Source organism: Pocillopora damicornis, chromosome 5 (genome assembly GCF_964200805.1).
Source record: "Pocillopora damicornis chromosome 5, jaPocDami1.2, whole genome shotgun sequence".
Taxonomy (NCBI): Eukaryota; Metazoa; Cnidaria; class Anthozoa; order Scleractinia; family Pocilloporidae; genus Pocillopora; species Pocillopora damicornis.
In genome coordinates this window covers 26,634,584-26,661,112 of record NC_142674.1, presented here as the reverse complement: position 1 = coordinate 26,661,112, position 26,529 = coordinate 26,634,584, and the positions used below count along the sequence as shown (strand labels likewise).

The 26,529-nt window shown below is 38.8% G+C and overlaps 4 protein-coding genes across 4 annotated transcripts; 2 read left to right on the top strand and 2 right to left on the bottom strand.

The window, feature by feature from the left end:
* The first annotated feature begins 692 nt into the window (after positions 1-692).
* On the top strand, positions 693-4,524 carry LOC149046243 (tyrosine kinase receptor Cad96Ca-like). Its single transcript, XM_089206039.1, has 5 exons — positions 693-858; positions 2,987-3,171; positions 3,413-3,532; positions 4,007-4,083; positions 4,476-4,524. The coding sequence occupies exons 1-5, from the start codon at positions 693-695 to the stop codon at positions 4,522-4,524; spliced, it is 597 nt and encodes a 198-aa protein (XP_089062165.1).
* Positions 4,525-5,387: 863 nt separating this feature from the next.
* Positions 5,388-7,670, top strand: LOC149046242 (uncharacterized). The gene is made up of 2 exons (XM_089206038.1): positions 5,388-5,474; positions 5,946-7,670. The coding sequence occupies exons 1-2, from the start codon at positions 5,388-5,390 to the stop codon at positions 7,533-7,535; spliced, it is 1,677 nt and encodes a 558-aa protein (XP_089062164.1). The 3' UTR covers positions 7,536-7,670.
* Positions 7,671-10,515: 2,845 nt separating this feature from the next.
* LOC149046241 (uncharacterized) lies at positions 10,516-12,084 on the bottom strand. The gene has a single exon (XM_089206989.1). The coding sequence runs from the start codon at positions 11,922-11,924 to the stop codon at positions 10,875-10,877; it is 1,050 nt and encodes a 349-aa protein (XP_089063115.1). The 5' UTR covers positions 11,925-12,084; the 3' UTR covers positions 10,516-10,874.
* Positions 12,085-13,595: 1,511 nt separating this feature from the next.
* LOC149046240 (DDB1- and CUL4-associated factor 1-like) lies at positions 13,596-26,419 on the bottom strand. The gene is made up of 20 exons (XM_089206988.1): positions 26,317-26,419; positions 25,542-25,806; positions 24,831-24,973; positions 24,142-24,223; positions 23,497-23,591; positions 22,317-22,430; positions 21,907-22,049; positions 20,970-21,045; positions 20,725-20,786; positions 20,193-20,259; positions 19,207-19,278; positions 18,920-18,979; positions 18,404-18,486; positions 17,809-17,893; positions 17,000-17,233; positions 16,431-16,524; positions 15,820-15,924; positions 15,613-15,686; positions 14,293-14,373; positions 13,596-14,005 (listed from the first exon to the last, which is right to left on the bottom strand). Exons 2-20 carry the CDS (start codon positions 25,729-25,731, stop codon positions 13,847-13,849), a joined length of 2,019 nt encoding a protein of 672 aa, XP_089063114.1. The 5' UTR covers positions 25,732-25,806; positions 26,317-26,419; the 3' UTR covers positions 13,596-13,846.
* Positions 26,420-26,529: the final 110 nt, after the last annotated feature.

Below are 26,529 nucleotides of genomic sequence, written 5' to 3'. Positions count from 1 at the left end.
GCTGAGCAAATACGTCTTTTCTCCAGTTTGGACCTATCATATTCACCATCAAGAGCTCACAGGCCAAAAAGGGGTTTTTTTCTTTCGAAGCAGCGGCATTCTTCGAAGCCGTTCTTATGGCAGTCAAATGTTTCCTGATGTTCTTTCTGTTTTGGTTTCATCCGTCTTTTACTTGTCTTGACACCTTGTTTAATATATATATATATATATATAGGCCGATTTAAAATGCTAGTCGATATATCGACTGTAGACAATACTTCGGATGGTTTCAGTTAGTATTTCATTTCTCGCGTGGGAGAAACGATATTTGTATGAGGTAAAATGCCGAAAAACGCAGTCGGCGCAAGGTTATCTTCATGCGAGGTTAAATCAATCCTCTTTTTTTTTTTTTCAATAAAATCTCCTCTTCTGGGGCGATGCGTCAACAAACGGGTTCAGCAGATTAGTATCCAAATTTCACCTATCTCAGTAATTTTTTCATTGGCAAGTAATAATTTTCTGACGTACTCTGAAAAAAAATTATCTTTAAATGAAAAAAAAGAGAAAAAACTCTTAAAGTGAAGATATAGAGAATATATTTACCACGTTACGTTTAAACAGATTCACAGAAAGAAAAGATAGATAGGTAACAAAGATAGTTAAAGTCCTGTTTTCGTCTGCAATTATTCAGTGAAGGGGAAGATGAAGTTGAGATGGATCAGCTGAACTTAAACACAGATGGATGGGAGATTGCAGTTGACCGCCTGATCCTTCGCGAGCATATTGGCAGAGGGGCATTTGGTTCAGTGTGGCGAGCGCTACTGGGTCGTTCCCGTGGTAGACCTGGAAATCGTACAGTTGCTGCCAAGTGCTACTTACGTAAGTACTTTTTTTTTTTTGTCTTTCTTTCATGCAAAGCTTGATCAAACTATCCTTTATTAATTTTTTGTGTTTCATCTTAATAGAGAGCATTTTTCTTAAAACACGCTTTATTAACCTATTTGATACATAACAATTATAGCTTAAAGCTATGCGCTGTTAAAATGAATTATCAGCTGGCATGTCAAATAGTTAGCGGATGGTTCTCCGAGGGACCAGTCGTTAAGTCTTTTGTCATACAACGCCACAAACATTCAACAGAACACGAGTATCATTTGGAGTACTAGAAGCTGTGGAGGCAAACGAAAATTTATTGATCAAATTGCATTCAAGGGTATAAAAGCGGAAAATACTACAATATTAAAAATTTTGGTCCACTTTCGCGCCACCTCCAATCACCCGCTGTTCACCTGTAACCTGATGTCGCATATTTTGCAAAGTTGCCCGCTTAGAAACTTTTGATGTGAAATCATGACTAGTGACCTCAGAGAAACCTAGAGAGGATGAGCCTTAAGCGAAAAAATTGGAGCCATATGCCCATCTGGTGGTGGTAGTATGATCTTCTTCCGTTGGAAAAAGCTGGAAATCATAATGCAGTCGAACCTGCATCAAGCGGCACCGTATTAAGCGGTTACCCTGTGATAAGGGGTCGGTTTTCAATGCCCCAAAATTTTCTTCATTACTCGTAGTACTTTTTATACCAAGCGATTTTGGTCACCCTTTAATATGTCATAACAGCCTATTTGTAATGTTCCCTACCTGCACTGAACGGTCAATAAAGCGGAAGTACTCAAATAAAATTAAGAATAATTTTTCAAGTAAAATTTAATCCAAGTTAATCTCCCGAAATCAATGTTAGAAGTATTTTGGAGCGAGGTCGTGTATGTTAAGTGGTCCGTGATGGCATAGAATGGCGATTTTTAATTTTAACAGTAATACTCCTATTCCGTGGAACCTTTATTAAACGGTCGACCCGTGCATGACCGCTAAATACAGGTTGGACTGTATCAAGCTTACAGAGTCAAATGAATTTACAATAACTCTGGAAATGCGTATGAGTCTATGTAACATTTAATGTGATAAAAGCAAGGATTATGTACCATATGAACAGTAGGGAACAAGAAGGCGCATATAGAGGATATTCTAAAAAAACGAATGGTCTCAAATGTCTATTCGACCGATTAGGTATTATAACACGTGCGATTTCTGGGCTTAATTGCGTCTCTACTTTTGTGAGTTGTCTGTAAAATAATTGCGCGGTTCTATGAGCTTGCCAGATGATAACAATTGCTCGGGATTTTCGGTAAGTATGAATTTTATGGGGTTTAGAAAACGAAATTTAATTTGTCTTATGCAAACCAAATGCATTGTAATTTGCGCCGATAGTTTAACACCAAGTATACAATACTTGCAAAAGTGGATCACCACTTAAACAATTGTGTCTCTCATGACATGCAAATTTTTTTTGGTATATTTTATTTTTCGTGGTTTCCTAGCAATCTCCGGAGAGAAAGGAAGGAAGGCCCTGCTGAGAGAGATCGAGTTATTAAAACTCTTTGGAAGGGAGGGCCATGAAAATGTTGTTAAGTTCATTGGTTGTGTTACAGTTGGAGGTAATCAGCTATTGTTATGATTATAATCAGCTAATTCACAGTAACGATAAAAACATATCTGACGTCAACCAGTATTGCTTAGATGGTGCACTAATGCAAGGGTTATTTCCAGTTTTTGTCTCATCTTAAGAAATTTACTTCGCACTGTATGTAGGCCATTTTACTTGGAAGATTTAATCTCTAAAATGTACATGCTAATTGTGATAATAGCTTTAACTTACGATGGCAAGTCTCTGTCTTTTTATCTGGCATCCCTATTTTTCTGTCTTTCTGTTTATCTGTCTGTCTGTCTGTCTGTCTGTCCATCTGTCTATGCGTTTGTCTCTATTTCTCTCTGCTGTGTGTCCATCCGTTTTCTATCTGCGTTTTTTCTTCTTTGAATTTCCCTCTCTGTCTCAGATATAACCTAATGTAAATGTAAAATGTAAAACTAGATAAACCATGTACATTTCAAACACATTTTGGAACTTCTGCACTGCTTGCCATATAACAATTTTCTTGTTTTTCCCTCTTAGCTCAGCCAATACTTATCATGGAGTACCTGTGGCGAGGTGACTTGCTGGGCTATCTCAGAAAATCCAGGGGTGTTTTCGACCAATATCATCATGGAGTCGGAAGGGTCGACCACTTGACAACGTATGACATGGTGCTGTTTGCTAAACAGATCGCACATGGTATGACTTTCCTCGCGTCCAGAGGGGTAAGTGCTCGAACTCTTCCGGGTTGTGGTCCTGCATGTGTTAAAATGGCATGACTTGCAAATCGTGAGTAGAATACGCTGTACGGCTAAAAAGATCCAGCAAATTAGAATTACTATTCCACAGAGAAATGGTCTCACATTAGCATGATGTTAAACTTTCTACCTATATTTAATTTTTTTATTCTATGTAGTTTATCAAAGTCCCTTTTATCAGATCATATAATTTTTTTTTCGATTTCAGATAATTCATCGCGATCTTGCAGCTCGTAACATCCTTCTTGATGAGCATCGTGTCTGCAAGTTGACTGACTTTGGGCTCTCTTATCAGGATTTCAAATACGGCCCAGGAAATGCCAAGCAGGTAATTTTCAGAATTTCTTCATCATTCGGTCAATTTGTTTTGGGGCTGCTGGTATGGAAGATAAAAATGCGAAGAATTTAAATATTACTGTCCTCACAAACCTTTCTTTTCAGTTATACAGTTTTACTGCAAAACACATTTCCCTTCAATGGGAAGCCGTTCTAAGCGTATCGAAACTTTCACAGAAAAAAAAAATTGTACCTATGGAGTGAACACAGGAAATAGGAAAGCTGGAGGAGATATCCTTCTCTGAATAGCAAAAGATACAAAATCGAAAGGCAAAGAAACAGGAGATTTAAAGGAAAAGGAGTGTGTGAATTGTTTCCATAGAATTTGTACAAAGGTGTCTACTGCTCTTGACATTATCGTAAGTCCTCACACCACGGTTTTAATCTTATATGCAAAATATTTTAGAAGTTGTATACAAGGCTCTTTAGATGTCAGATGTCTATAGTATTTTGGTTACTCATCCAGGGATGTATCCCAATCAAATGGACTGCACCCGAGATTCTCTTTGGACATGTGGAACAACTGTCAACCAAAAGCGATGTGTACGTACTGTATTGGTTATTATCAACATATATTCTAAGAGTGAACATTTTTACGATTCTACCTTAACTTAGCGAGGAAAACTAGAATATTCAGTGCTCTATTGATTAGAAGGTCATTAAGAAAGGTCAAGCTGGGAAACAGCTGAGGTTACAGCTGTAGTAGGAGACTTTACATGAATATTAAGTTTAACGAGCAATATCCAAAATCTGATTAGGATAAGAACAGACGGATGAAAGGATGAGTGGATAATGAAACAAATAAATATGGCGTTTTCTGTTAAGGAGGTTGCTTATGTCTCGATGGCATGTTTTTAAACATCCCAAGTATCTGAGTGATTATAATCTTTCTACCCCATTTGAGATATATCGTCATCCTTCTAATTCTTTGACAGGTGGTCCTACGGCATCGTCCTCTATGAAATCTTCACCGTCGGTACTTAACTTGTTTGTTACTTTACATTCAGGAAATATACCTGCCGAGATTGCAAGCACAATTACTAATTGATGAGTGATACCGAGCGAACAAAAGAGCATTGTACGATAGAGAAGTTGAAGCAGTACTCAATGTTGCTGATAAATAAAATTATGACGATGCATAACAACTTGACATAAAACTTAAGTTTAAGTAGAACTGAAAGTATTTAGTACATTATTGAAAAACCTTAAATCCATCGCCACACTTAAATTTGTTTTTTTTACAGTACTATATCATCTGATGTAAAACCGAAATCTATTTCAGCAATTAATTGTCGTTTTCACAGAAGAATCATTTCGATCGCCCTGAGAGGAATGGAAGTGATTACAACGAAAAGAGTGTGCTTTTTTGGCAAACAGAAACAAATATTATTTTTCCACAGGAGGCATTCCTTACGAAGGATGGTCTCAATCCACGACAATGAAAAAAATCGAAGAAGGTTATCGTCTGCCAAAGCCTGAACATATCGACGACAGTTTGTAAGTGTTGCTTCCTCTGTGTGGAATGTTATATAAGTCAAAAGCAATATCGATTGCTGCTGTGGTCAGGTGTTTTTGATACTCTTGGTCTGAATAAGAAGTCTTCCTAAGAAATTAATCTTATCTTGTCAATACAAAAATTTAAATGAAAAGTTGTTGAGTCAAATAAAGAATACGGTGGGTTTTTCATCACAGAATTCGTTTGAGCTGCAATGTAATGAGATAAACTTAGCATTTCAGTTATTTTTGTAACTAGTTGTGGTTTCTCAACTTTGCTACTTGCAATATTAGTGCCTATCGCGGAATTACTGTGATCATATGTCCCTGTGTTTTTCTATAGATACGCGGTGATGTTAAACTGCTGGAAATACGAAAGCGCCAGCCGGCCACACTTTGTGAAGCTCTACCAAACAATGGATACATATATTAAAACAAAGGTTTGCCATACAGCGTCTAATTCAGGATATACTTTAGCAATTGAAATTGGTATCCTATCAAGTCAATTGCGAATTTCTTTTCACGTCAATGTGATGTCAAAACGCATTAACTACCCAGCCGCTAACAATTTGTGAATTCAGTTTCATCATGAACCAATGTTACTTTTTAAACATATGCAAGTGTGGTTACGTCATGTCAGTCTGGATCATCCTTATTTTCCCTCTGTTGTCTACACACAAGAAAGAACGGAACAGATCTTAAAATCACACTTTTGGAAAACTTTGACAGAAAGGGAGACCTTACCCGAATTTTTTCCTTATCAATTCATGCAAGTACTAATGGTTCTTGTCTTTGTGACCGATATCTGATCTGCTCTTTTTTTGTCTTTTTAGTGACTCGCTTTTGAAATTCCTTCGTTCAAGATTTTTTAACTCATGCAGTTCCTGATTAACTTCTAATCTTTTTCATAGACATATGTAGATATCTTTGACGATGACAAGTATGATCAGGATAAGTACAACTTTGTCGATGACCGTGGAGCTGTTGCAAATCCAGAAGATGCAGGAGCGGACGAGCTAGGAGCAGCTGCAGCAAATCCCATCGGTGAATTGGGTGAACTCGGTGCTATGGCACATCCCTTTCTGGTTGCAATGGACGATGGCGCTACAGCATTCCCTTTTGGAATTAACGTAGGAGACGAAGGAGCACCTGCAACAGATCCCGACCGTGAAGTGGGTGAACACGGTGCTACGGCACATCCCTTTGTGATTGCAATAGACGATGGTGCTACAGCTTTCCCTTTCGCTATCAACGTACAAGATACAGGGGCAGCTGCAGAAAATCTCGCCCATGAAGTGGGTAAGCACGGTGATGCTGCACATTGCTTTGTGGTTGCAATTGACGATGGTGCTACAGCTTTCCCCTTCGCTATTAACTTACAAGATAAAGGGACAGCTGCAGCAAATCTCGCCCATGAAGTGGGTAAGCAGGGTGCCACTGCACATCCCTTTGTGGTTGCAATTGACGATGGCGCTACAGCCTTCCCCTTCGCTATTGACTTACAAGACAAAGAGGCAGCCGCAGGAAATCTCGCCCGTGAAGTGGGTAAGCACGGTGCTACGGCACATCCCTCTATGGTTGGAATTGACGATAATGCTACAGCTTTCCCTCTCGGAATCAAAGTAAAAGAAGAAGGTTGCGCAGCATACCCTTTTGGGAGTGATAAGAAAGATATGGATGCCCAAGCGTACCCTTTGGAGAGTGATACTTTACCATATCTTAGCGAGGACGAGGAAGAAGATGTTGATGACTCCGAGTGCCCTCTTGCGATTGAGGAAGAAGAAATTGATGACTACGAGTGCCCTCTTGCGATTGAGGGAGAAGAAATTGATCCTTCACCATCCTCCCTGGTGATGGACCAAAACAGTCTAGATACTTCGGTATGTCCCCTTGTGACTGACGAAGAAAATTCGGATTCTTTAGCATGCCCCCTTATGGGTGAGGAAGAAGATTCCAATAACTCAGCATGCTCCCCTGTAACTGGGGAAGAAGATTTCGAAGCCACAGGAAGCCTTTCTGTTACTGAAAAAGAAGATCCTAACTCTTTAGCACGCTCCGCAAATGGGGTGAACAAACCTGATACCTCACCATTCCCTTGTGTGAGGGAGGAAGAAGATCTTGATTCTTTAGAATACAATCCCCTGATCGAAAAAGAAGGCCACAGTGATTCCGTCTTCCCTCCAGATATTCAAATTGATGACGAAGAAGGTGTAACAAGTGAACCTGAAAATAACGTTGGTTATGAAGGTGCTGTAGCAGTTCAATCTGAAAAGGAGGCAGTAGAAGAAGAACCTGAGACTTGCCAACTAAAGTACACGAAGGATGAACAAGACGATCTTGGAAACTATATGGACGACCAAAGTGATGCTGTAGACCTTCTTGACGGGGAGGCTGGCGTACAAGAGTATGATGGTAATCAACTTACTGCTGCAGATAAAGACGAAACTGGAAGTGACGAAGATGAGGAGTCATCTGAAGTAACTCCTCTTGTGCAGGACTGAGGCTTAATAGCAGAATTGCTGAACCTCCAAGGTTGTAGTCTTATAGTAGTTTAGGTTGTAGTTTAGATTTCGAGAACTTCAGCCTGAATATTTCATAGCTTTTGATTTTAAGATGTAGTTTCTATCGTACTTTTACTTTATTAATGCTTTGGTAGTGATGATAACCATTTCCATAGTTTATAAATGGAGGTTAGATGGAATTTTCTTGAAAAAAAAATTGTTTATTTACTTCACTTTTGCATTTCTTAGTTTACCGTTTATTTGCTTGGTGCACTTGTCAGTGCTTTGTTGTTGTTATTGACTGTAGGCTGATGGAGAGAAGAAAAAAAAAAAAGAAAAAGAAGTTGCTGTTAAGATAATTTTTATAACTGATCTAGTCAGAAATTTTGCGTAAATTTGTGAGTATTGTTCCTAGTATAAGTAATATTTCTTAATTTTTTTGTAAGTGCATTGAAGAGAAGAACAGTAATGGACATGTTGATCTCTCCCGAGCCACAATGAATATTTACCCTGTTAGGAATAATTAAATTGTTGTAAAGCACTCTCTAAATGCTTCAGTAAACTTATATAAGCTAAACTCGTTTTGCTTACTCCATTCGTTGCAGCAAAATTGCTGGTTCGGATCAGACCACTTTAAGTAAAACAAAGGCATATGCGCAGAAAATGTCATTAATAAGAGTAGAGACAAAAGGGAGAAAAAGGGTGGGGCGAGGAAATCTAACTGTACATCTGATGGACACAATAAACTAAAATGACATTTAGGCTCCTTCAAAACACAGTCGAGCCAATGTAACAATGGATTCTCATTCAATCATTTTTCAATTTTTTTTTGCCACGAGTACTTACATATAAAGCTAACATTGCCTAACCTATTACTTCAACTTTCATCATGGGGAGAACTGTGATGATTTTTTAGAGAAACAGGCAACTGCGGTTATTTTCTTACTGTTTTTCGTTGTGTTTCTTGACATGAGCAAGGCCTTTGCCAAGATTAACGATGGCATTTCGGTGTAGCTTAGTTCATCATTAATCCATCTGATAGACAACAAGTAGTGCTCATAAATTCTGAGTTCTCTGACCCTCTGGTCTTTGAATCCAGAGTGCCACAAGCGGTTGTTCCATGACTTGTCTTATTCAGAATATATGTAAATGACTTTTCATATGCCCCTCAATCTTGTGTTACTGAATATTATTGGATGATGCTAAGTTTCAGATTTCTTTCCCAGTTCAAGGCTGGGCGAAGACAATAATTTTTTTTGAGACGTGGAGTGTCCTTTAAATTAAAGTGAAGTAAAACCACGATCGTCGATAAAAGATCAGTAGGGACTCTGACGTCGATCTATACAATTTTGGTTCATGTCTGTTAATTTATTTCGGTATTTGTCTATTTGGCTGTTCAGGATACGTTGTAGGAAGTATTTATCGTTTAGATAGGGTTTTGAAATTTTTGGACACGAAATTAAATTTAAGTATGTTTTTATTTGAACCTCCCGAAAATCTGACATATTTCAACCCACTCAAAATGAATATAAAGAACCCAAAAGTAATCACTAAAACGTAACTTCGCTCATCCTTCTCCATTCACCTCCACGGGATTTGCGCCCAAAAAAGTTGAGACTGTTGCAGGAATAAATTAATCAAAATCATCTTTTTGCATCATTTTATCTCATAGTATTAAAATATACACTAAGAAAAATAGTCATTTAAGTGCGGTGGCAAGAGGTGGGTGTTTACATCTACGCTTCGCAGCTTGGTAAATATCCACCTCTAGTTAAATCTACCTCGGTGAAGAGTTAAGAAATAATAAACATTTGATAAATTTCCAGTGTAGCGATTAGCATCGCAACTTATCGTGATAATGCAAACATTTCAGAAAAGACAACATTGGAAAATGAATCATTTTTCTATCCATATCTTGTAAAATTAATGTCAATAAAGGAAATATAAATAAATTCGAAAGGTCTTGGCTGGCCACCAAACACCAGCACACGCACAACAATAACTAAAGTGTGTCAATAATCATATATTATTACCCTTGGTGTTATCAAAACAAGCAGGCTGACATATCTGTCAACTAAAAACGGTTTATTTATGCGACTAAGAACAAAGTATTTGAAAGCCTGATGACCCAATTTGCCAGTCTCTAGCTAAATACTATGACAGGTACTGATAAGTAAACACGTAATACCTCTTGAAAACCGTAAGGAGACGGATTGTGCCTTTCTGTGTGAGCGTAACCGGTTTTCATGACTAAGCTATTGAGTCAATCATCACACCCTTAAAACCAAGACTATTGCCAAAATGGCCTAGAGTATATTCTAGAGCTCGTGTGAATGATTTATTTATGATACATCATTACACATTTCACGCTTTGTTTTTGGAAGCAGATGTGAACTGTTTGTGGAAAAAAAAAATTTGTTGAACATTGATAAGGGCTGAGACGCGCGCTTGTGTTTTCATCATAAAGTTAAAGTTCTTGGCTAAATCTCGTTTTTTATTATTCTCGAATTTACTAATACCAAAATATAAGCCATTTAATTACCAACCAGCCATTTTTGTGGCTTCCTCAATTTGTGAGATGTTTAATTTAGTCTTATTTGATATTCAAGCATGACGCATTTTAAAATAAAGGTTAGACATATTCATCTTGAGGTTTTTCCTCCTGATTGTGGGGAAAAGTCAGCTGAAACAGGCCAAAAATGCAAAAGAAAGCAGTGGTTCACTGTGACTGTATGTATAGAGAAGTCAGCAATAACTGAGGCGGCGAAAAAGGAAAAGAAAATAACAACCTCACTTGTTTAAAAGCGCCGCCGGCAATAGGACTAAAGGGGCCGCACAAATGTACGGGGTAGACTCTTTTAAGGTTTTATTCGACAAAGTTGCTTCGCACTTCGCTGAAAACGGTTTGTTTAGTCAATATGCGAGTTATTAGATTTACGTGTGAGAGAACAGGGCATATCGAGCAAAGACAAGTCCGCAATTAACGTTTATTTATTAATTTTGTTTATGCATCGGAGATCATTAAATAAATATTAGAAACCCGTCCTAAATAAATAAAGAATCAATTCTCAATCAATATCTCATTGCATTTCATGGCAAAAAAGAGAGACTAATTGATGTTATGTCTTCCTCTTCTTATTATTCTCCTTCCTTTAAAGAGAACATGGAAAAGAAAAAGAAATTTGTATTCCTCCTCATATTGCAATAGAGTTTTCGACTCTGTAAGTGCAATTGCTTGTCAGCATTCAATGATTCCTTATTGATTAATATAAAAATTCGCAAAAAATTATTTCTTTAAGGACACGGAAGTTTTTCCAAATAAGTACAGGCGACCTCGAATCACGAACAACAACAAAACGCCCTGGCTGTGTCCTTTACTGCCTTTCTCACTTCTGTGATTTTCCAACAGTAAAGAAAGGGATTCAGAGATGAGTTCAGATAAACTAAAGTTTTCGTAAAGAGCCACAGAACATGAATTGCTGATCCACTAAGTACTGTATGTCTCAATATCGACACAATTATAAAAGGGGTGTAGCATGCCACTAAAGCCAACTGCACCCAAAATATGCTGGAAACTGTTTTCTGATATTGTTTGATGTTTAGTTGAACTCTTCCGTTTAATCTTTGTTTTGATGAACCTTTTGCTGTCCATGCACGTACTCTTCCCCTTCCTGTACCTTTTACTCCTGCTCCTTCTTCTGCGGCTGTTCTTGTCCCCGTTATTGCGCCTGCTTCATCTTTTCCTGCTCCTATATCTTCTCCTGCATTTGACCATCCTTCGCCAGGGTTGTCTTCTACTTCAGCCTGGTACCGCTGTAATCTCAGGTGGATCTTTACGTAGCAAAACACGGAAGTAACCAGAGATACCACAACGGCCACAAAAGCAACAATCTCCGAAACCGTTTGACTCCAGACACGAACCAATCCGCATAAAAAAGCAATTATCCAGCATAAAAGTATAACAGCTTGAGTTCGCTTTAGTGTCACAACTTGTCTGTATCTCAGCCTCAATAACAGAACAAGAAGTCTGTCAACACTGATAGCTGTTGATATCAGTACAGTCACTCCAAACAAAACATAGTTGGATATACAAACAACCTCTTCGACGTAATACACAATATCTATGTCGGTGTTACCAAGATCAATGTAAAGAAATAAAACAGTCACGAACAGAGGTTGTGAAAAAAGACCCACACAAAGATCGGTAGCGGCTAGACATTCAAACAAGACCTTTGCAGCGGGATGCAAAGAGGACACTTTATAAAATGTCAATAGAAGCAGAGCATTACCAAGAGATGCAATGAAGGAGAGGACAATGTTGAAAGCGAGGAGAAATGCTACTACTCCAATTGGTAATTGTGAAGATAACTGGCTAGTGAGGGTCGCCATTGGCGCTCACGTTCAGACTTGTGGCTCTGTCTTTCCCCCTTTTGGCGGCAAATGAACGTTTATTGGGCGATCCGTCTTCGATATAAGAGTATTGTTTTGTTGAGAATTTTAACAGTTTCTATTGGATAAAAAATTCCTCCTGTTGTCTGATTTTCCGATTACAAATGTCACAGCTATAATTAGACTTGTTTTTAACTCTTTCGTGTTTTATTCATATTCTTTGAATTTTCATCATATTTAGTAAGCAGGTGCCACATTTATTTAACATACTAAATGACGTAGAATATGTGAATTATTTTTCGCCAATACTTTGTAGAGCTTTCTCAACAAGTCAGCTTTTCTTTTCATTTCCTGACCCATGTGTGTCTTTTCCCTTCTTAGCTATGCTCGTTTTATTTTTAAAGAAACATATTTGTGGTTCTTTTATGATAAGAAAGTGCTTTTTAGACGAAAAAATTTGCATAATATACTTATGTTAAGGAACATCGTGGTCAATTCTCATAAATAAAGACATCATTGAACTACAAACAACAACAAAACGCTCTGATTGTCTTCTTTACTGCAATTCTCACTTCTCTGAAAAATTAATTATTTTGCCACGAGTGTGTTCCCTAAATTCAGAATTCATTAGCCAGAGCCAATTTGCCAGCACGTCAGGATATGTCAGTGAGTAGAGGTACTCTTTAACTTGGCGAAAAACATAAGCGCAAGGCTAAAAAATATTCGTGAAAATCTTAGCTCGATATTACTTTTTCCTCTGAATGAATTCGATTAGGATTTAAGTTTAAACGAGAAAACACAACTTTAAAATTAATTAAATTTGCTTTGAAACGAGTTGGGTGTGGTGTGCGGAAAAAAAGTGTTACCACCGCAAATAGCCAGCTGAAAAGAAACAATTACCTCCATGCTTCTTTTGAAGTAAAAATGAAGAAATAAGCCACACGAAATATTGGAAAATCACCGCAGGAAAAGAAAACAAAATGGTATTGACCGAAAACCCTTCAACTCTGTTTTTCTTGACTATAGAAAACCCCCTTCTGCAGTTGAAAGTCTTACATGGCTAGAGACTTAAACATCACCACCTGCTCATTTCGGAAACTAGATTCGTTCTTTGGATGTTCAGTGTGGTGTTCAAGAGGAGAATTCTCAACGCCTTTAGCAATGAAAGAGTGGTAACTGCTATAAAATAACATGGAGAACCTAACGGAAAATACAAACCAAACAAGAATTAATCAATTTCGTTGCTTCACGGGCGTATATGATCGAAGTCTTATCATGTTTGTTTCGTCATTGATCTTATAATTTCCATTGCAGCCATTGTGGGAAATGGTCTCATTCTTTTCCCTCTCTACAAGATTTCTTCCCTTCATCAACCATCAAAATGTTTGTTCAGTAATCTTGCATGCACTGATATCACTGCTGGACTCAGTTTCCAGCCGTTTCATCTCCCTTACATAATTTCCCAAGAACACTCTGCAATTTGTTACCATGGCTCGCTCATCAACCGAACCTTGGGGGTTATTTTCTGTGGCGTCTCTGTCCTCAAACTGACTGCAGTAAGTGCAGACAGACTTTTAGCTGTTTCACCAAGGTTAAGATATCGACAGTGGTAACTCTGAGGCGAGTAGTCCTTTGCTGGCTTGTTTGCATTACAAGAGGAATAACAAACCATTCTATCCTTCCTATTTATTTGATAATCAGTAACATGGGTGTAATTTTTTCGATGATAACTTCTACTTTCTGCTACATAGCATTTTACATAAAAAAAACTCCGCCGTCAAGAAGCTCAACTCCAAGCTTAAACTATCATTTCCAAATTGTGTGATACAAGTACATTTTTCAAAGATAAAAACATAGCAGAATGACGTGCTCATTGTTGAGTTGAATTAACAACTGAAAGATGGAAACTTAAAAGCCGCGCTTCAAAAAATTGCAATATCACTGTCATCATCCGAATCATCATCGCCAGATATCGTGATTTCAATTTCGTCGTCATCATCATCATCGTCATCGTCATCATCATCATTTTCATCATCATCGTCATCGACATCGTCATCTTCCTCGCCACCTTCGTCGGATTCCTAAGAGAAAAAAGGCATGGAGTCGTTATTTCATTGACCTACATCAAACACGTGTTTCACTAAGTGACGTGTTTTTGAATTATGTTCCAGAAGTAATTTAAAGTTCATCTCTGCTTTAGTGCCAGGGGGCGCTATAGTCCACAACCTAACAAAGTGCAGGATTTTTTATGCAAATAAGGCACGAACCAATCACATAACCGAATCCGCCTCCAAGATGGCGGTTTCACTTCTCTTTGATTGGTCCGTTCCTGCGAATATTGATGTGAAAGTCCTTAAGATTCTCATACCTGCTCGTCCTCGTCATCAGCCCTACGCAGCCGCCCGACTTCGTATACCCGGCAAACGCTTTCGTCGGTGCTGGCCTGATTCTAAAAAAGAACGTTACCGAATTTATGATATGAAATAATTCACGTGAACTGTTATGACATGATGACCAGATCTTTACGATGATAGTTTGCAACTTATGCAATCATGAAATGACAAGTAAAGCCAGTCAGATGGTTCGCATTGCCAAAGTTTCTCCCACTTGTCGTGGTATGAGGTAGCTGGGATAACTGCTACCTCTTGAGCTTGCAGTGCTGGCGTTATATTAGGGCGAGTTAATGTTAAGAAGTTCGCGATCGATTATTTCACCGGCCATGTTTGACTTAGAGTTTGAGTGGAAAGTGGAAGGAGGGGGCAGTGAAAGGCGAAAAGAAGCTTGCTCGAAGAGGCTGTTAAAAAGCGAAACACCCCATGACTAATTGTGCCCCACCGCATTTTCGGAATTGAGCAAGTAACCGTAACCACAAGAAAAAGAAAAAAGAAGAAAAAAAAAACGTAGAGCGGATGAGTGAAACTGTGAGGCAGCTTTTTTTCAGTGCAGAGACAAATGGCTTCGACGTAACCTTTTCCGAGGACACAGATATGAGCTGATGTTCGCTGCATCCTATGTTCTTTGAGTGTAGCTTCCGTTAATCCCTTTGACGATGTTTCTTCCATTTGATCGTAAACGGTACTTTGAAGCAGACACACTTCTGCACTCGAAGGTTTGTTTTATAATTAGTTTTAAAGCTAACCAGCATCTTAAATAGAAAGCTTTTCCTAAAAAAACCAGTGGCTAACACTGCCAGCAGATCTTTTCCAGTGACCAGTGTGGAAATTAAGACTTTTTGCTACCCTCGTAATGCGCGAGACACTCCATGTTCTGATGAACACTTGAGAGATTCCCTCAATCTGTCTACAGCCGCTTCCTGCTCTAAAAAATTCGGTTTTTCTAGGTAGCTTCCTCGTGAATGAAATCGGAATTGTCAACTACGCCTTCGAAAAAGTTCACCCTCTTTTGTTTTTCCCGCAAGATAATCATGAAGCAGTTTGGCTAGTAATTGACAAGTAGAGCTAAACCGCACCAATCGGCTCAGGTCTTACGATCAAGATAAATTGAATTTAATGTTTGATAGAAATCACAAGAATCCTCTTACCTCTGAAGAAGTGTCGGAGAAGAGGGAGAGAAAAAAAGAAGAGAAAAAGTTAAGCAGGAGCGGGAGAGGAAGAGGATGAGAATGAAAGAAGAAGGATGGAAGGGAGGAAAACAAAACAAGGCAGAGGTTTCCGATTTTTAAGCTTACCTCAATAACGGCTACAAAGCTGTCAGTTATATCGGTACACAAATCAAATATTGTCTTCTTAACGTCGATTGTAGCTGTTTGAAAGCAATTGAAATTTCCAACATCATTTTCTCACTCATTTCGTAAACGTCAAGATATTTCAAAATAACTGATAACGAGCGCCAAACAAAATTTCTATTAAAATTTGTAGCAAGCCATCCTGCTCACCTATTGGTTGATAATCTGTTGCGTCAAAGGTCCTGAACGAGGTCTCGTACGGTCCAAGGAGCCTGGAAGCTAGCGGTATTTCCAAAGGATCCGAAAGATGTTTTACTATAAAATACATGAAGAACAAATACCGCTCCCTACAGTCCAGAATTTATTTCTTTTTTCATTTTTTAAGATATCGGAGGCTATGACGGACTTTTCCCTGAGGGCCCAGTTATGTAAAGGGCGGATACCGCTATCCGACGGATTGAGTTTTATCTAATGGATAGCGCTATCCAACCTTCGAAAGACTGGAGCCGGAAGTTTTAGGGTTATGAGTGGAATAATAGAGCTAGAGCTCTTTCACTTTTCCAAACACCGCAAAAGTTGCTAAATAATTGATGAAAAGTTGAAAAATTTCCTTACGCAATTTTGGATGTCTATAAACTGCTAAAAACCTATGGAACCATAATCCCGGGTGAGTATTCTGTGCTCTCAATTTGAATTTGAATATCGAGATGACATATAGATCTCAACTAAAAGCTCACGACTTGGACGCACTTTCCTTCGTGAAAAATTAATAAAGTATTAACAAATTTGAGAAGTGCGTAAACACGTAAACATGAAATTACCCCCATACATGACGTCACCACTGTTATTGAAGATCACGTGACATTGATCTAGTGAAGGACATGTGTCCAGTAAATGGAAAGAGCGAAGATCCCACTGTTTTTAGCGTCAAGGATTATTGGCAAAGCAAAAGGCACATGGTTTATTTGAAATGAGTTGCTTTGGACATTCTAAGGGGTTAGTGTCACAAGGAACAGTAGTGCTTCGTCAGTTGTGAGGGCGGGGAAATAACCAGATAGTTTGGTTTTATCGACTAGGTTGATGATGTAAATTGGCCAGCAAATCACCAAGGATATTCAGACATAAGTTTATACTCCGTGGATCAGTCAGGTGACTGTGCATTGCTTCACGAAAACGCTCAAGATGAGGAAACAATAAACTTTTCTTATGAAATAATAGTCCTTGATATCTATCTCTCTCCCAATTCACTGTCAAAGTAAGAAGAAGGAGGTAGAGTGATTTTTCGAGATCCGTGAAAGGCCGACGTTGTGTTCCTTTATTTTCGTGAATCTGGACTCACTGCTTTACAGTATAGCATTGGCTCGTTCTTTAAAAACGAAAAAAAGGATACAATCTCTGAATTGATGATAATCTCCAGCCCGGAGGGCTGAAAAACGCCGCTGACAAAGTTGTTAAACTTGTCAAACTTGTGTATAACCCGTTTGCCCTTGACATCCCATAATACACCGTCGTTCAGTACCAGGTCGTCCGTGGGATTAAAGGAGGCGAGGTTCTTTGAGTAGTTGTTGGTGTTGTTGGAATCGTGCAGAGTTAGTACCCGCTGACCTGTCGCAGTGTCGTAAATCTGATGGTTGAATATAATCTAGTGAATAATATCATCACACTCTAACTGCATTCTAATACTCGTTGTTATCGAGAAAGAAAAAGGGGGTTTTGGCACAGAAGTACCACAAGCAATAAACGACAAAAAAAGAAAAAAAAAACCTGAATTAAATACAAAATAAATAAATCTCGAGTTCGGCGCCTTAAAGTTTGACTAATGTTTCAAAAGACGCATTTCAACTGAGTGACGTGAAAGAAAAACCAAAGTTATTTGTGAAGCATATCAAAAAATTATCAAACACAGCCAAGAGGCCTCAGAACAAGTAAACTGAGGCGCAGAAAGCTGATCTTGGCCATGAAGTCTGGGCAAAAAATGCCTCTTGAAAGTCCGTGTATTCGAGACAAAAAACGATCTCGCACAAACTTGGGCGAAATTAGCGATTCTATCATCCTTGCTGTCCCGTGTTCACGCACTAGCAATTTCGCTGATCAATTTTTCCTTTTGTAAATGTCCTAAATGAACAGCGACAATTTGTCAAACTGAGGCTACTCGCGATGTATTTGGAATTGAAAATGCATCACATGTCTTGAACTCACATGCGCAGTAGCGTCGTGTGTGCCAATAATTCTGTCTTCTGATAAATTACTAAACTTTACCCAAGTGTCCTCGCTAAATGGATGTCTGAACCAAAGAGAAACAAATAAAATTATAAAGTAAATAGCACTTTTTATCAAATAGAGAGACGAATGTAACGACGAAACATTACAGTTCGCTAACTGTCACCGTGTCATTCACACCAATCCGATTATAGGATATGAGCCATGATATACACCTAAATTATTTCCCATTTTGCTGTTTTATCTTGAGCATTGATTGCCGCAGGTGAATTAAGTTGGATTCAATGCTCGTCTCCTGTAATTTAAGAAATTAGTTTGTCTAAGTGTCTTCTGTAAAAGTTGTAGCTCTGAAAGAACAATGTAAAACTTTTTTTTGTATTTCAGCGATCCTCAAGTCAATAAAAATTAATGGTAAAACATAGTAAAGTATGTGTCTGTTTTATGTTTCTGCGACAAACATTGTAGTTTGTTAAAGGTGAGATACAAATAAACCAAGCAGAGACACAAACAAGGACGTGCCTATCAGATGCACTAGTGGTACGAATCAAACAGGTTTTCAAGTTCAAAGACTTACTTCATTTCGAAAACATCTTCAAATGACCAAAGAGCACAGGGAGGCAAAGCAGACGAAGATGACGTCAATAAAAGTTCGCGGTCCTAAAAATTGAAGAATGAAGTACAGAAAGACAATTTCAGTGATAAATGAATTCGTGAACACAACCTGAAAGGGTCACATAAGCCTTAGAAAGGTTCATAACGTTGCGAAACGCGCTGCAAAACTGATGAATAAAGAGGGTTGATTGGTTTCAGCGAAAGATATGGAAACTAAACAGTTAACAAGACTAGATTTGACCGAACGTTAAGTTATTTAAAAGCAATATCGGAGCTGCCTTGTTTGTGTGGATGTGGAACGAAATCCAACATCGAACATAACTTGTTACCATTTGACTGTTGTTGGGTTGGGGAAGGGAGGGGTGGGTGCGCCCCCCCAAAAAACGTGAAAAACATTAATGAAACTTTCGACCTGTTCGAAGTAGAAAGAAAGGTATTTTTAACTATACGGGGAGAAGCTTCCATGTTGTACTCTTACTTTCGAACATTGGCACATGGAAATTGCTCTGTCTGCGCTACATAGATAAGTCGCCTCTTCCTGCAAAATGTAATTTTTTTAAAAATAAATACGTGAAATACAAATGAACATGAAAACCATGCACTGAGCGGTTTAAATCTAAAAAAGAACCAAAAAAAAAATATAGGTGTGATACAGCTGACAACTTAACTTGTAACAATCAGCGACTAATTCAAACACATATAGCTATTTGAAGAAAAATTTGGCGTTTGACTTGAAATCAAAAAGGTGTAAATTGAGTTTTGTACCTGTCCAGTTATTAAGTTGTATTCCCTCAATTCGCCTATTTGTGTTCCAAGTAAAACAGACTTGCCATCGGGCTGAGGAGAAAAAGTAAAAACTTAGGTACTACGTTTACATGACCTCATAAAAGCCACTACTTTTTTTTTAAACTATAGTAAGGATAATTCTTACGGGCAGAAAAAAAAATCATAATTTCCATTTTACTACGAATCAGCCAAATGTAAACGACACCAAGAAGAGGTTCAAACCGTTTGACTTCTAAGAGTGACCAGCGTCTAATTTCTCTTTACAATATCACTCCTTGAATCAAACATTAGGATCACGAGAATAAAGAAAATAATCACCGAATAAGAAGCTCTTGATTTTTAAACAAATTCTCTTTGTCAGCACCTTAGGGATTACATAGAGAACAGTAAGGAGAATATGCATACTGATGTTAGCATGTAAAGGGTCAAGCCCTGAAGAGAAATTTTTAAGGAGTAAATTTGATGTCTGAAGAAGTATTACGGTTCGTTCATCGTAAAAAAAAAAATTAAAAAATCGGTATTCAGTTTCAATTGGTTTTAATTTTCTTCACTCTGGGGAACCAGTCTTTATTTATCACTTGGTGAGAAGGGTAGGTAAAATTTTTGGGGATCCTACGGTTTTTAGGGGGGAGGGGACCAGTCGTCTCTAACAGAGCTTAGAGGAGCAACTATAGAATTGACTGAATTGAATGAGGTGGGATCATTACAATACTGCAGAACTTTAAGGGGGGATCAGGTGAATTTTATGGTGAAACAAACAGAATACTCCGATCCCCCGCCCCACTCCCCAGAAGAAAAAATGACAGGCCCATTCTTAAGTTAACTTCAACTGTTTCGTGTTTGCTACACTGAGCCAATCATGATCTTTTCTACCCTTGGGAGTGGTTAGTCCTCGATATCATTTGTCCCACTTAACAGTTATAGATCTTAAAAATCACATTGAATAAAGTAACAGAAAGACTTACTGCAAAACATGCACATGTAAAAAAGCTGTTTTCTTCAGTATCGCGAATGGCCCTGAGCGGTTTAAATCTAATGGAGAACAACACAGTTAGATACAACCGAGAACTAAACTGGACACAATCAACTACTAATTGGGAAACTTCGTCACCAAAATGCGTCAGAATTCTGTAGAGGAACATTATCTTGAACATTATCTTGAGGAAACTTGGCATATTCGAATCGTTTCCTTGCGTCCAAACGTCTCTGCTAATAAAACTGAAAATAAAAGACTTCAAAAGGAGATCAACTAGTGTCACGTCCTTGCACGTGAAAAACTCCACTTCTTTTGGTCGACGCGAAGACGATAAGCCGGCGCTTTTGAAAAACACGAAAAATCCACTCTGTTCAGAGATTATGGAAACCTCCGTTACCTGTGTTCAGAAATACCGTTTACGTGTGGACAGGGGTCTGAGAATCAGGTTACAATGGTTCTGTTAAGAGAACATTAAGAATTTCTAATAAAGTGATACGAAGTACAAATAAAGCATCTCCTACCTTCCGTACACAAACCGTCTGTTTAGTCTGGCGCCGTTAAATCCGCCATGACGCGGAATCACCTTCAGGTGGGAGAACATTTTTCAAGATTGAGTACAGATAAATGTTGAGGGAGACCACTCTATAATAAGAGCTGACACGAGTATCAGAACGAACTATTATGATGATGAGATAAGTGTTTCCTTTGTCCGCCACCGTGGCAAAATAGTTTTGTTTAAAGCTAAGAACAATAGCAATATACATACTTCTCTTCGCTTTAACCTCGTCGTCATGTTCGATGGTGCGTAATATCTGTACTTTGGTTCAGGGCATTTGTGGGGTCTGACGATAGACAAATCGGAATAAGTTGATTGTTCACAGTTTTGAGTTTTCTTTACTTTTTCTATACTTTTTAAGTATAGATTTATAAACACTCTGGAATTTTTTAATTGAAAGAGAGGAGATGCATTATGTGCAGTTTTTCAAAAATAATTCTGCAAGATGCCACATTTATAACTCTTGTTATAAATGTTACAAACAGTTTTAAATAAACGGGAAAACACTCGGAGAAACAGTAAATAAAATAAATAAATAAATAAATAAAAAGAAACAAATAAATAACAAACAGTAAGGGAGTGTGAAAAAAAAACCAAACAAAACAAGAGAAAGTCTATTTGTCTAGTGACCTAGAAAACCTTGTAGGCAAGAAATAATTCTTACTCACCTACCGGTCTACCAGGAGGAGCTTAGGGTTTCACAAACCTTTTATATAAGTAGCTACCGTTAAAGAGATAGGCGGTGGTGATTACTTAGGGGTCGTATAAAATTCGTAAAAAATCTCAACGAAGTAATTTGGTATTATAAGTCGAGTTGGTCACCACTTCAGTCAACGTTGGCCCTTCGTCATCGCTCTGACGAAGGGCTAACGCTCGAAACGTTAAATTCGGAACTATAAACGGTGGCTAATTTACGTTACCAACTCAGTTTATAATACCAAATTACCTTCTTAAACTCTCCAAACAACAAAGCACCACAGTTCTTTAGAAACTTTCCACCTTTTAAATCTTAACAGGAGGCACTACGATACCATATTTAAGCGAGAGTGGAATGCGCATAAGGAACTCTTAATGAAACTACTGGCAATCCTCCAAACAAGCTGAAATACTTTTTCAGATGTTTTTGGCTCTGGCATACATGACTTACCGTATGAAGGAGAATGGAGGGCCAGCGGACACAGGATTGTTACACTGCGCATGCTGTTCGCGAAGATACCGCGTCACGATCATGTCCAACGTAGGAGGTGACGGTGGGCGTGCAGGGCGAGAAAGATCGGAAGGTAGAAGCCGCTGACCAAAACAAACATGCAGACAAAGAAATTGATCGACGTATCATAAACAATATTGTAACACAAAACATTAATAAAATAATAATATCGTTATAATCAACAAATTATTATCCTTCTCGACAAATAAATTTACACGAGATTAAAAAAAGACTTTTTCCATGAATTTCTTTGTTCTTATGGCAGGGGTGGGATAAGCACACGCCAAAATTATGATCAGCATTCAGATACAGTTATCCTGACCGCTCAATAATCTAAACTTTGTTATTACCCTTCCTGTTGGTGTTCCAGGGTCGTTGAATCGGTACCGCGTCAGGGATGGAGTCCCGGGAGTGCTAACACCAGAGGAGGCCGTAGAAAGGCTTGCGGAGTGATTGAATCGAACCTGCGTACAGTGACATGGGACATGACGGTAAGCATACGGTTAGTCTTGTACGAAGAGATACGATCCACATTATGAGCCTGACTGCTTGCCCGCCTGATTCACTTGCTCGACCGATCGACTGACCGAACGAGCGAGCTCTAACCTACTGAACGATTTACTGGTTGATTAGCTGATGGAAGGACAAGCCAACTGACTGATAAACGAACAGCCGTAGTGACAGACAGACTGACTAACAAACTAAATGACGGGCTAATTGACTGACTGACGGACAGACGCAATAACAGACAGGCTGACTAACAAACTGACTGACTGACGGACAGACGGAATGACTGACAGACTGATTGTTTGACTAATTGACTGACTGCCTCACAGAGACGGAATAACCGACAGACTGACAAACAAACTAACTGACTGACGGGCTGATTGACTGACTGAATGACCGACAGAATAATAAAGGGGGCAAGTTTCTAAAGAAGCGCTGTGGTGCTGCGTCGGTGGGAGAGAATAACAAAGTAATTCAGTATTACCAACTGAGTTGATAACGTAAATTGGCCACCGTAAAGAGTTTAAAAGCTGACGTTTGTGGCGTTAACCCTACATCAGTCGCTATGACGAAGAGCTAACACTCGAAATGTCAGCTTTACCCTTTATGGTGGCCAATGTACGTTATCAACTCAGTTGATAATACTAAATTGACCGACAGACTGTCTAACGGATGGGCTGATCGACTGACTGACTGACTGGTAGATTGACAAGCTCAATCACTTACTGACGGCTGACTAACTAATGGACTGATGGACAAAGGAATGGAATGATGAAATGAAGGACAGATGGACTGATTTAATTTGTTGATTCTTTTTCCTGTAAAAGAATTTCACAGAAGAATTTCAGAAAAAAAAGGACAAATTTGGTCATTTTCATCATAACCCGATCACGCAGACTCGTGCCATTATTAAATGACTTTAGAAAATGCGATCGCTGTTACGAGATGATTGTATTTTCCTCATGAATCAAGGGACCTTGTGATCACAGAATACACTTAACAACGACAACATGCACCACATACTTTCCTATTAGTAGGCGTGTAAAGCATATTTAATTCAGGTTTTGGGTCAGGTAGATTGGCTTTTCTCCGTAAAACCTCTGCAGTCTCATGAAGTCCTAGTCCAAAACAACCACACCTTTGATTAACAAATGAGCCAAACACCCTCAAGACTAGAACAAATTTAATTCGAGTGTCCAAAGTAATCTGGGACGCTTCGCCTTTGCTCTACTAAGGGCTGTAATTGATCTAGACAACTCACGCCACCTTCTTAACCAATCAGATTCAAAACTAAAACCAGTTGCGATTTTGTCGCCCGCGTTTTCCCGCGCTTCAGAAGGTTGTTTATTTTTACCTTAAATTCTTATTGGCTCCGCGTGATATTTTTCTTCGTTCTGATTGGTTGTTTTGATTGTAATACGACACTCAAAATAAGAAGCAGAGAGTTAACTACAAAGAGGCCTTACAACAAAGATTATTCCTACTAAATTATAGAAATAATCCAGCTCTGCATAATTGTTGGACTGTCAGATGACTTGGGACTTTCGTTTCTAAATTTCAAGAATGTGTTATGAAGCGGGGTGTGATCTAAAAATAGGTTTAAAGGGAAATTCTTCAGTTTGTGATTCCGCCCCTTGACCTGATGCTCCTCGACGCTCCACAACAAACCTTGGGTTGTGAGGTGACTGTGAACCAGTTGTAAAAGCTCTTTTGCCGGATATGAAATATGAGTCTGCGCAACAACATCAGCCTAAGAAAGTAAAGGCTGATATTTAGTTATTGGGCTGTACAGGGTTTGAAATTGTCCTACTTAAGAGAACGTCGAAATAAGTAAGAAAACCGACTCCACAGAAGCTACTGGGTAAGAGAAGTAAAAGGACAATTCAAACTCTAAAACTGTTAAATTTACACATGATTTTTTGCTGGGCTGTTCTAATAATGCTCTAGACAGCATTAATTTCTTAATTTCCTCTTAACTTAAAAGTATTTTGATGAAAACCGATAGTGTGACTATCTTACCTACGATCAAATGTTTTCTTTTGGGAGGGGATGGCAGGGAAACTGAGGATGTCCCTTCTCCCCTCCTCTGAAAAACAGAGAAAGCCTGAAGGTAGTCTCGATGACCATCCATTTTTAAACAAGAAATACAAAGAAGTAGATTCTGATAAATTCTTCAAGTCAAAATCATCGATTGTTCATTATTTAAGCAAAACTTTAATAATCGAAATTAGACTTTACCGTACGTTTGCCGTTCAAACAAAAGTTTATGAGCTGTAAACTGTCGAGTAAAGACGCTGTTGAAGGTCTCCGCCCTTCCCTGTGTGAGACGATAGGTTGTGTCAATTACAAGTTCATACCTTGTTTATTCTAGACAGGGACGGGACTGCAGAGGACGTAGCCAGGGATTTACCAGTGACTTTTTCAAGTAGCTCGGCAGCATATTTGCAGAAAAGGGCGTGGTCAGAAGCATTATCCTCAATGATCGGCTCTCGCATCAAAACTGTCAACAAATTCAAGACAAACGACATTGAGTCAACGTAAACGAAAGAAATGAAATGATGTTTTAGAAGGTCAACATGGCTGTAAATAGGTCAAGATAGCTGGATATTTGGCGAGCTCTTTTTGGCGCTTTTGTGAACTGAGACGAAAAGTCTTGAACTAGACAAAAGCTCTTGACTGATTAAGTTGTTCAATGAAGGAATTACTACATAGCAAAATTATTCTGCTTATATAAGAATCAAGAATGACTTGTTTTCTTTTAAGCGCCGGAAAAGAAAGCCATCTATGATGGTGAGTGCTCGTTTTACATTTGAAAAAGTGTTTTGACCGTCCTCTATCGCTTTTTACGACTTCTTTGCCGACGTTGGCTAAACATTACAAACTTTGTAAGTCTTCGCAACGCAACCTTTTATCTTGCGCGAGATAAAAGCGTGATACCCCAAGCGGATAAGAGCTCAGGTATCTATCAGAACACAGGACTCGCTTCATCTTGCCCACGGGCACGCCCAGTTGTATAATATACATGGTTGGACAAGTGTGAAGAAAGCACTGCGCAGTGCAATACTCACTTTGTAACTGGCCGCTGTTAAACAGCTGTAGTTTTCCAATGACTTGTCTAATCTTGTCGCTCCTCGATAAACCACATAACGCTTTACAAGCCAGAGCACGAATACAATCTGCATCAACCAATGGCGTTTTCACCATCAGTAAGGAGAGCAGAACCTTGATGCCATTACTGGCCCTGACACATCCCCACATCTTGGATAAGATGTCGTCGCTGCTTTTGAAAGCCGGCTTGGATTTCGACTGAAATTTTGCAACAGCTCCGCTAATCTGCAAACAATGAAGACAAAAGTAATCATCGCGGTGACGCCAAACACTACTTAAGCAGTTGAAAAAAACACTGAAAAAAATCAGGCCTGTACCGTAGTTAAACGGAAAAATGGAAAAAAGGAACAACGCACTCGGCCTGGCAGCTTAAAGCCTTAAACACTAAATACTTTTAAATTCAACTAATATTCCTAACGTTTGAGTAGCAATTCTTTAATGAACTTTAATCAGCCTAAGACTGGGAGGGGAGCAGCGTTGAGGGAGGGGAGGGAGGGGGTTGAGGAACCGTGTAGAGGTAAGCAAAGCTTATTGTGTTGACTCCGATAGACTCAACTTTAAGCGACTTTGTCATTACCAAGTCAGTTACAAAATGAAGAATTTTCGCCTGCTCTACCAACAAACTACGCCTGTAACTCTGTTTCTTATTTGTTTTTGCTTGTACCTTTTTGTTGTTGTTTTTTTTCTGTCGCGAAGAGGGAGGGAACTCAATCGAAACGCGCACAAACCACTTACCCTGACTCGAGGACCGCACACACAGTTACAAATGACGTGGAGAGCGGCTTTCTGTACCTCAGAGTCATTGAGTAAACTCCCTTCAGCGCAACGCAGCAGAAGCCTGGAAAAAATATTTCTTAACATGACTGAATAGAGAATATATAAGCCTTCTGGCCTCTTGCTACCAAATGTTTCCACATTTGATGGCAAATATAAAGTGACTAAGAACAC

Excerpts from the sequence above, each read along its gene's own strand:
- LOC149046241 (XM_089206989.1), bottom strand. The coding sequence starts at position 11,924 with ATGGCGACCCTCACTAGCCAGTTATCTTCACAATTACCAATTGGAGTA.
- LOC149046240 (XM_089206988.1), bottom strand. The coding sequence starts at position 25,731 with ATGTGGGGATGTGTCAGGGCCAGTAATGGCATCAAGGTTCTGCTCTCC. Across the intron at positions 16,525-16,999 it reads TTATCATCAATTCAGAGATT|TGGGATCTTCGCTCTTTCCA; the intron begins GTATCCTTTTTT and ends CGCTAAAAACAG. Across the intron at positions 15,925-16,430 it reads TGGTGACGTCATGTATGGGG|TAAAACATCTTTCGGATCCT; the intron begins GTAATTTCATGT and ends TGTATTTTATAG.
- LOC149046243 (XM_089206039.1), top strand. The coding sequence starts at position 693 with ATGGATCAGCTGAACTTAAACACAGATGGATGGGAGATTGCAGTTGAC. Across the intron at positions 859-2,986 it reads TGCTGCCAAGTGCTACTTAC|CTCAGCCAATACTTATCATG; the intron begins GTAAGTACTTTT and ends TTTCCCTCTTAG. Across the intron at positions 4,084-4,475 it reads CTGTCAACCAAAAGCGATGT|GTGGTCCTACGGCATCGTCC; the intron begins GTACGTACTGTA and ends ATTCTTTGACAG.
- LOC149046242 (XM_089206038.1), top strand. The coding sequence starts at position 5,388 with ATGTTAAACTGCTGGAAATACGAAAGCGCCAGCCGGCCACACTTTGTG. Across the intron at positions 5,475-5,945 it reads ATACATATATTAAAACAAAG|ACATATGTAGATATCTTTGA; the intron begins GTTTGCCATACA and ends TCTTTTTCATAG.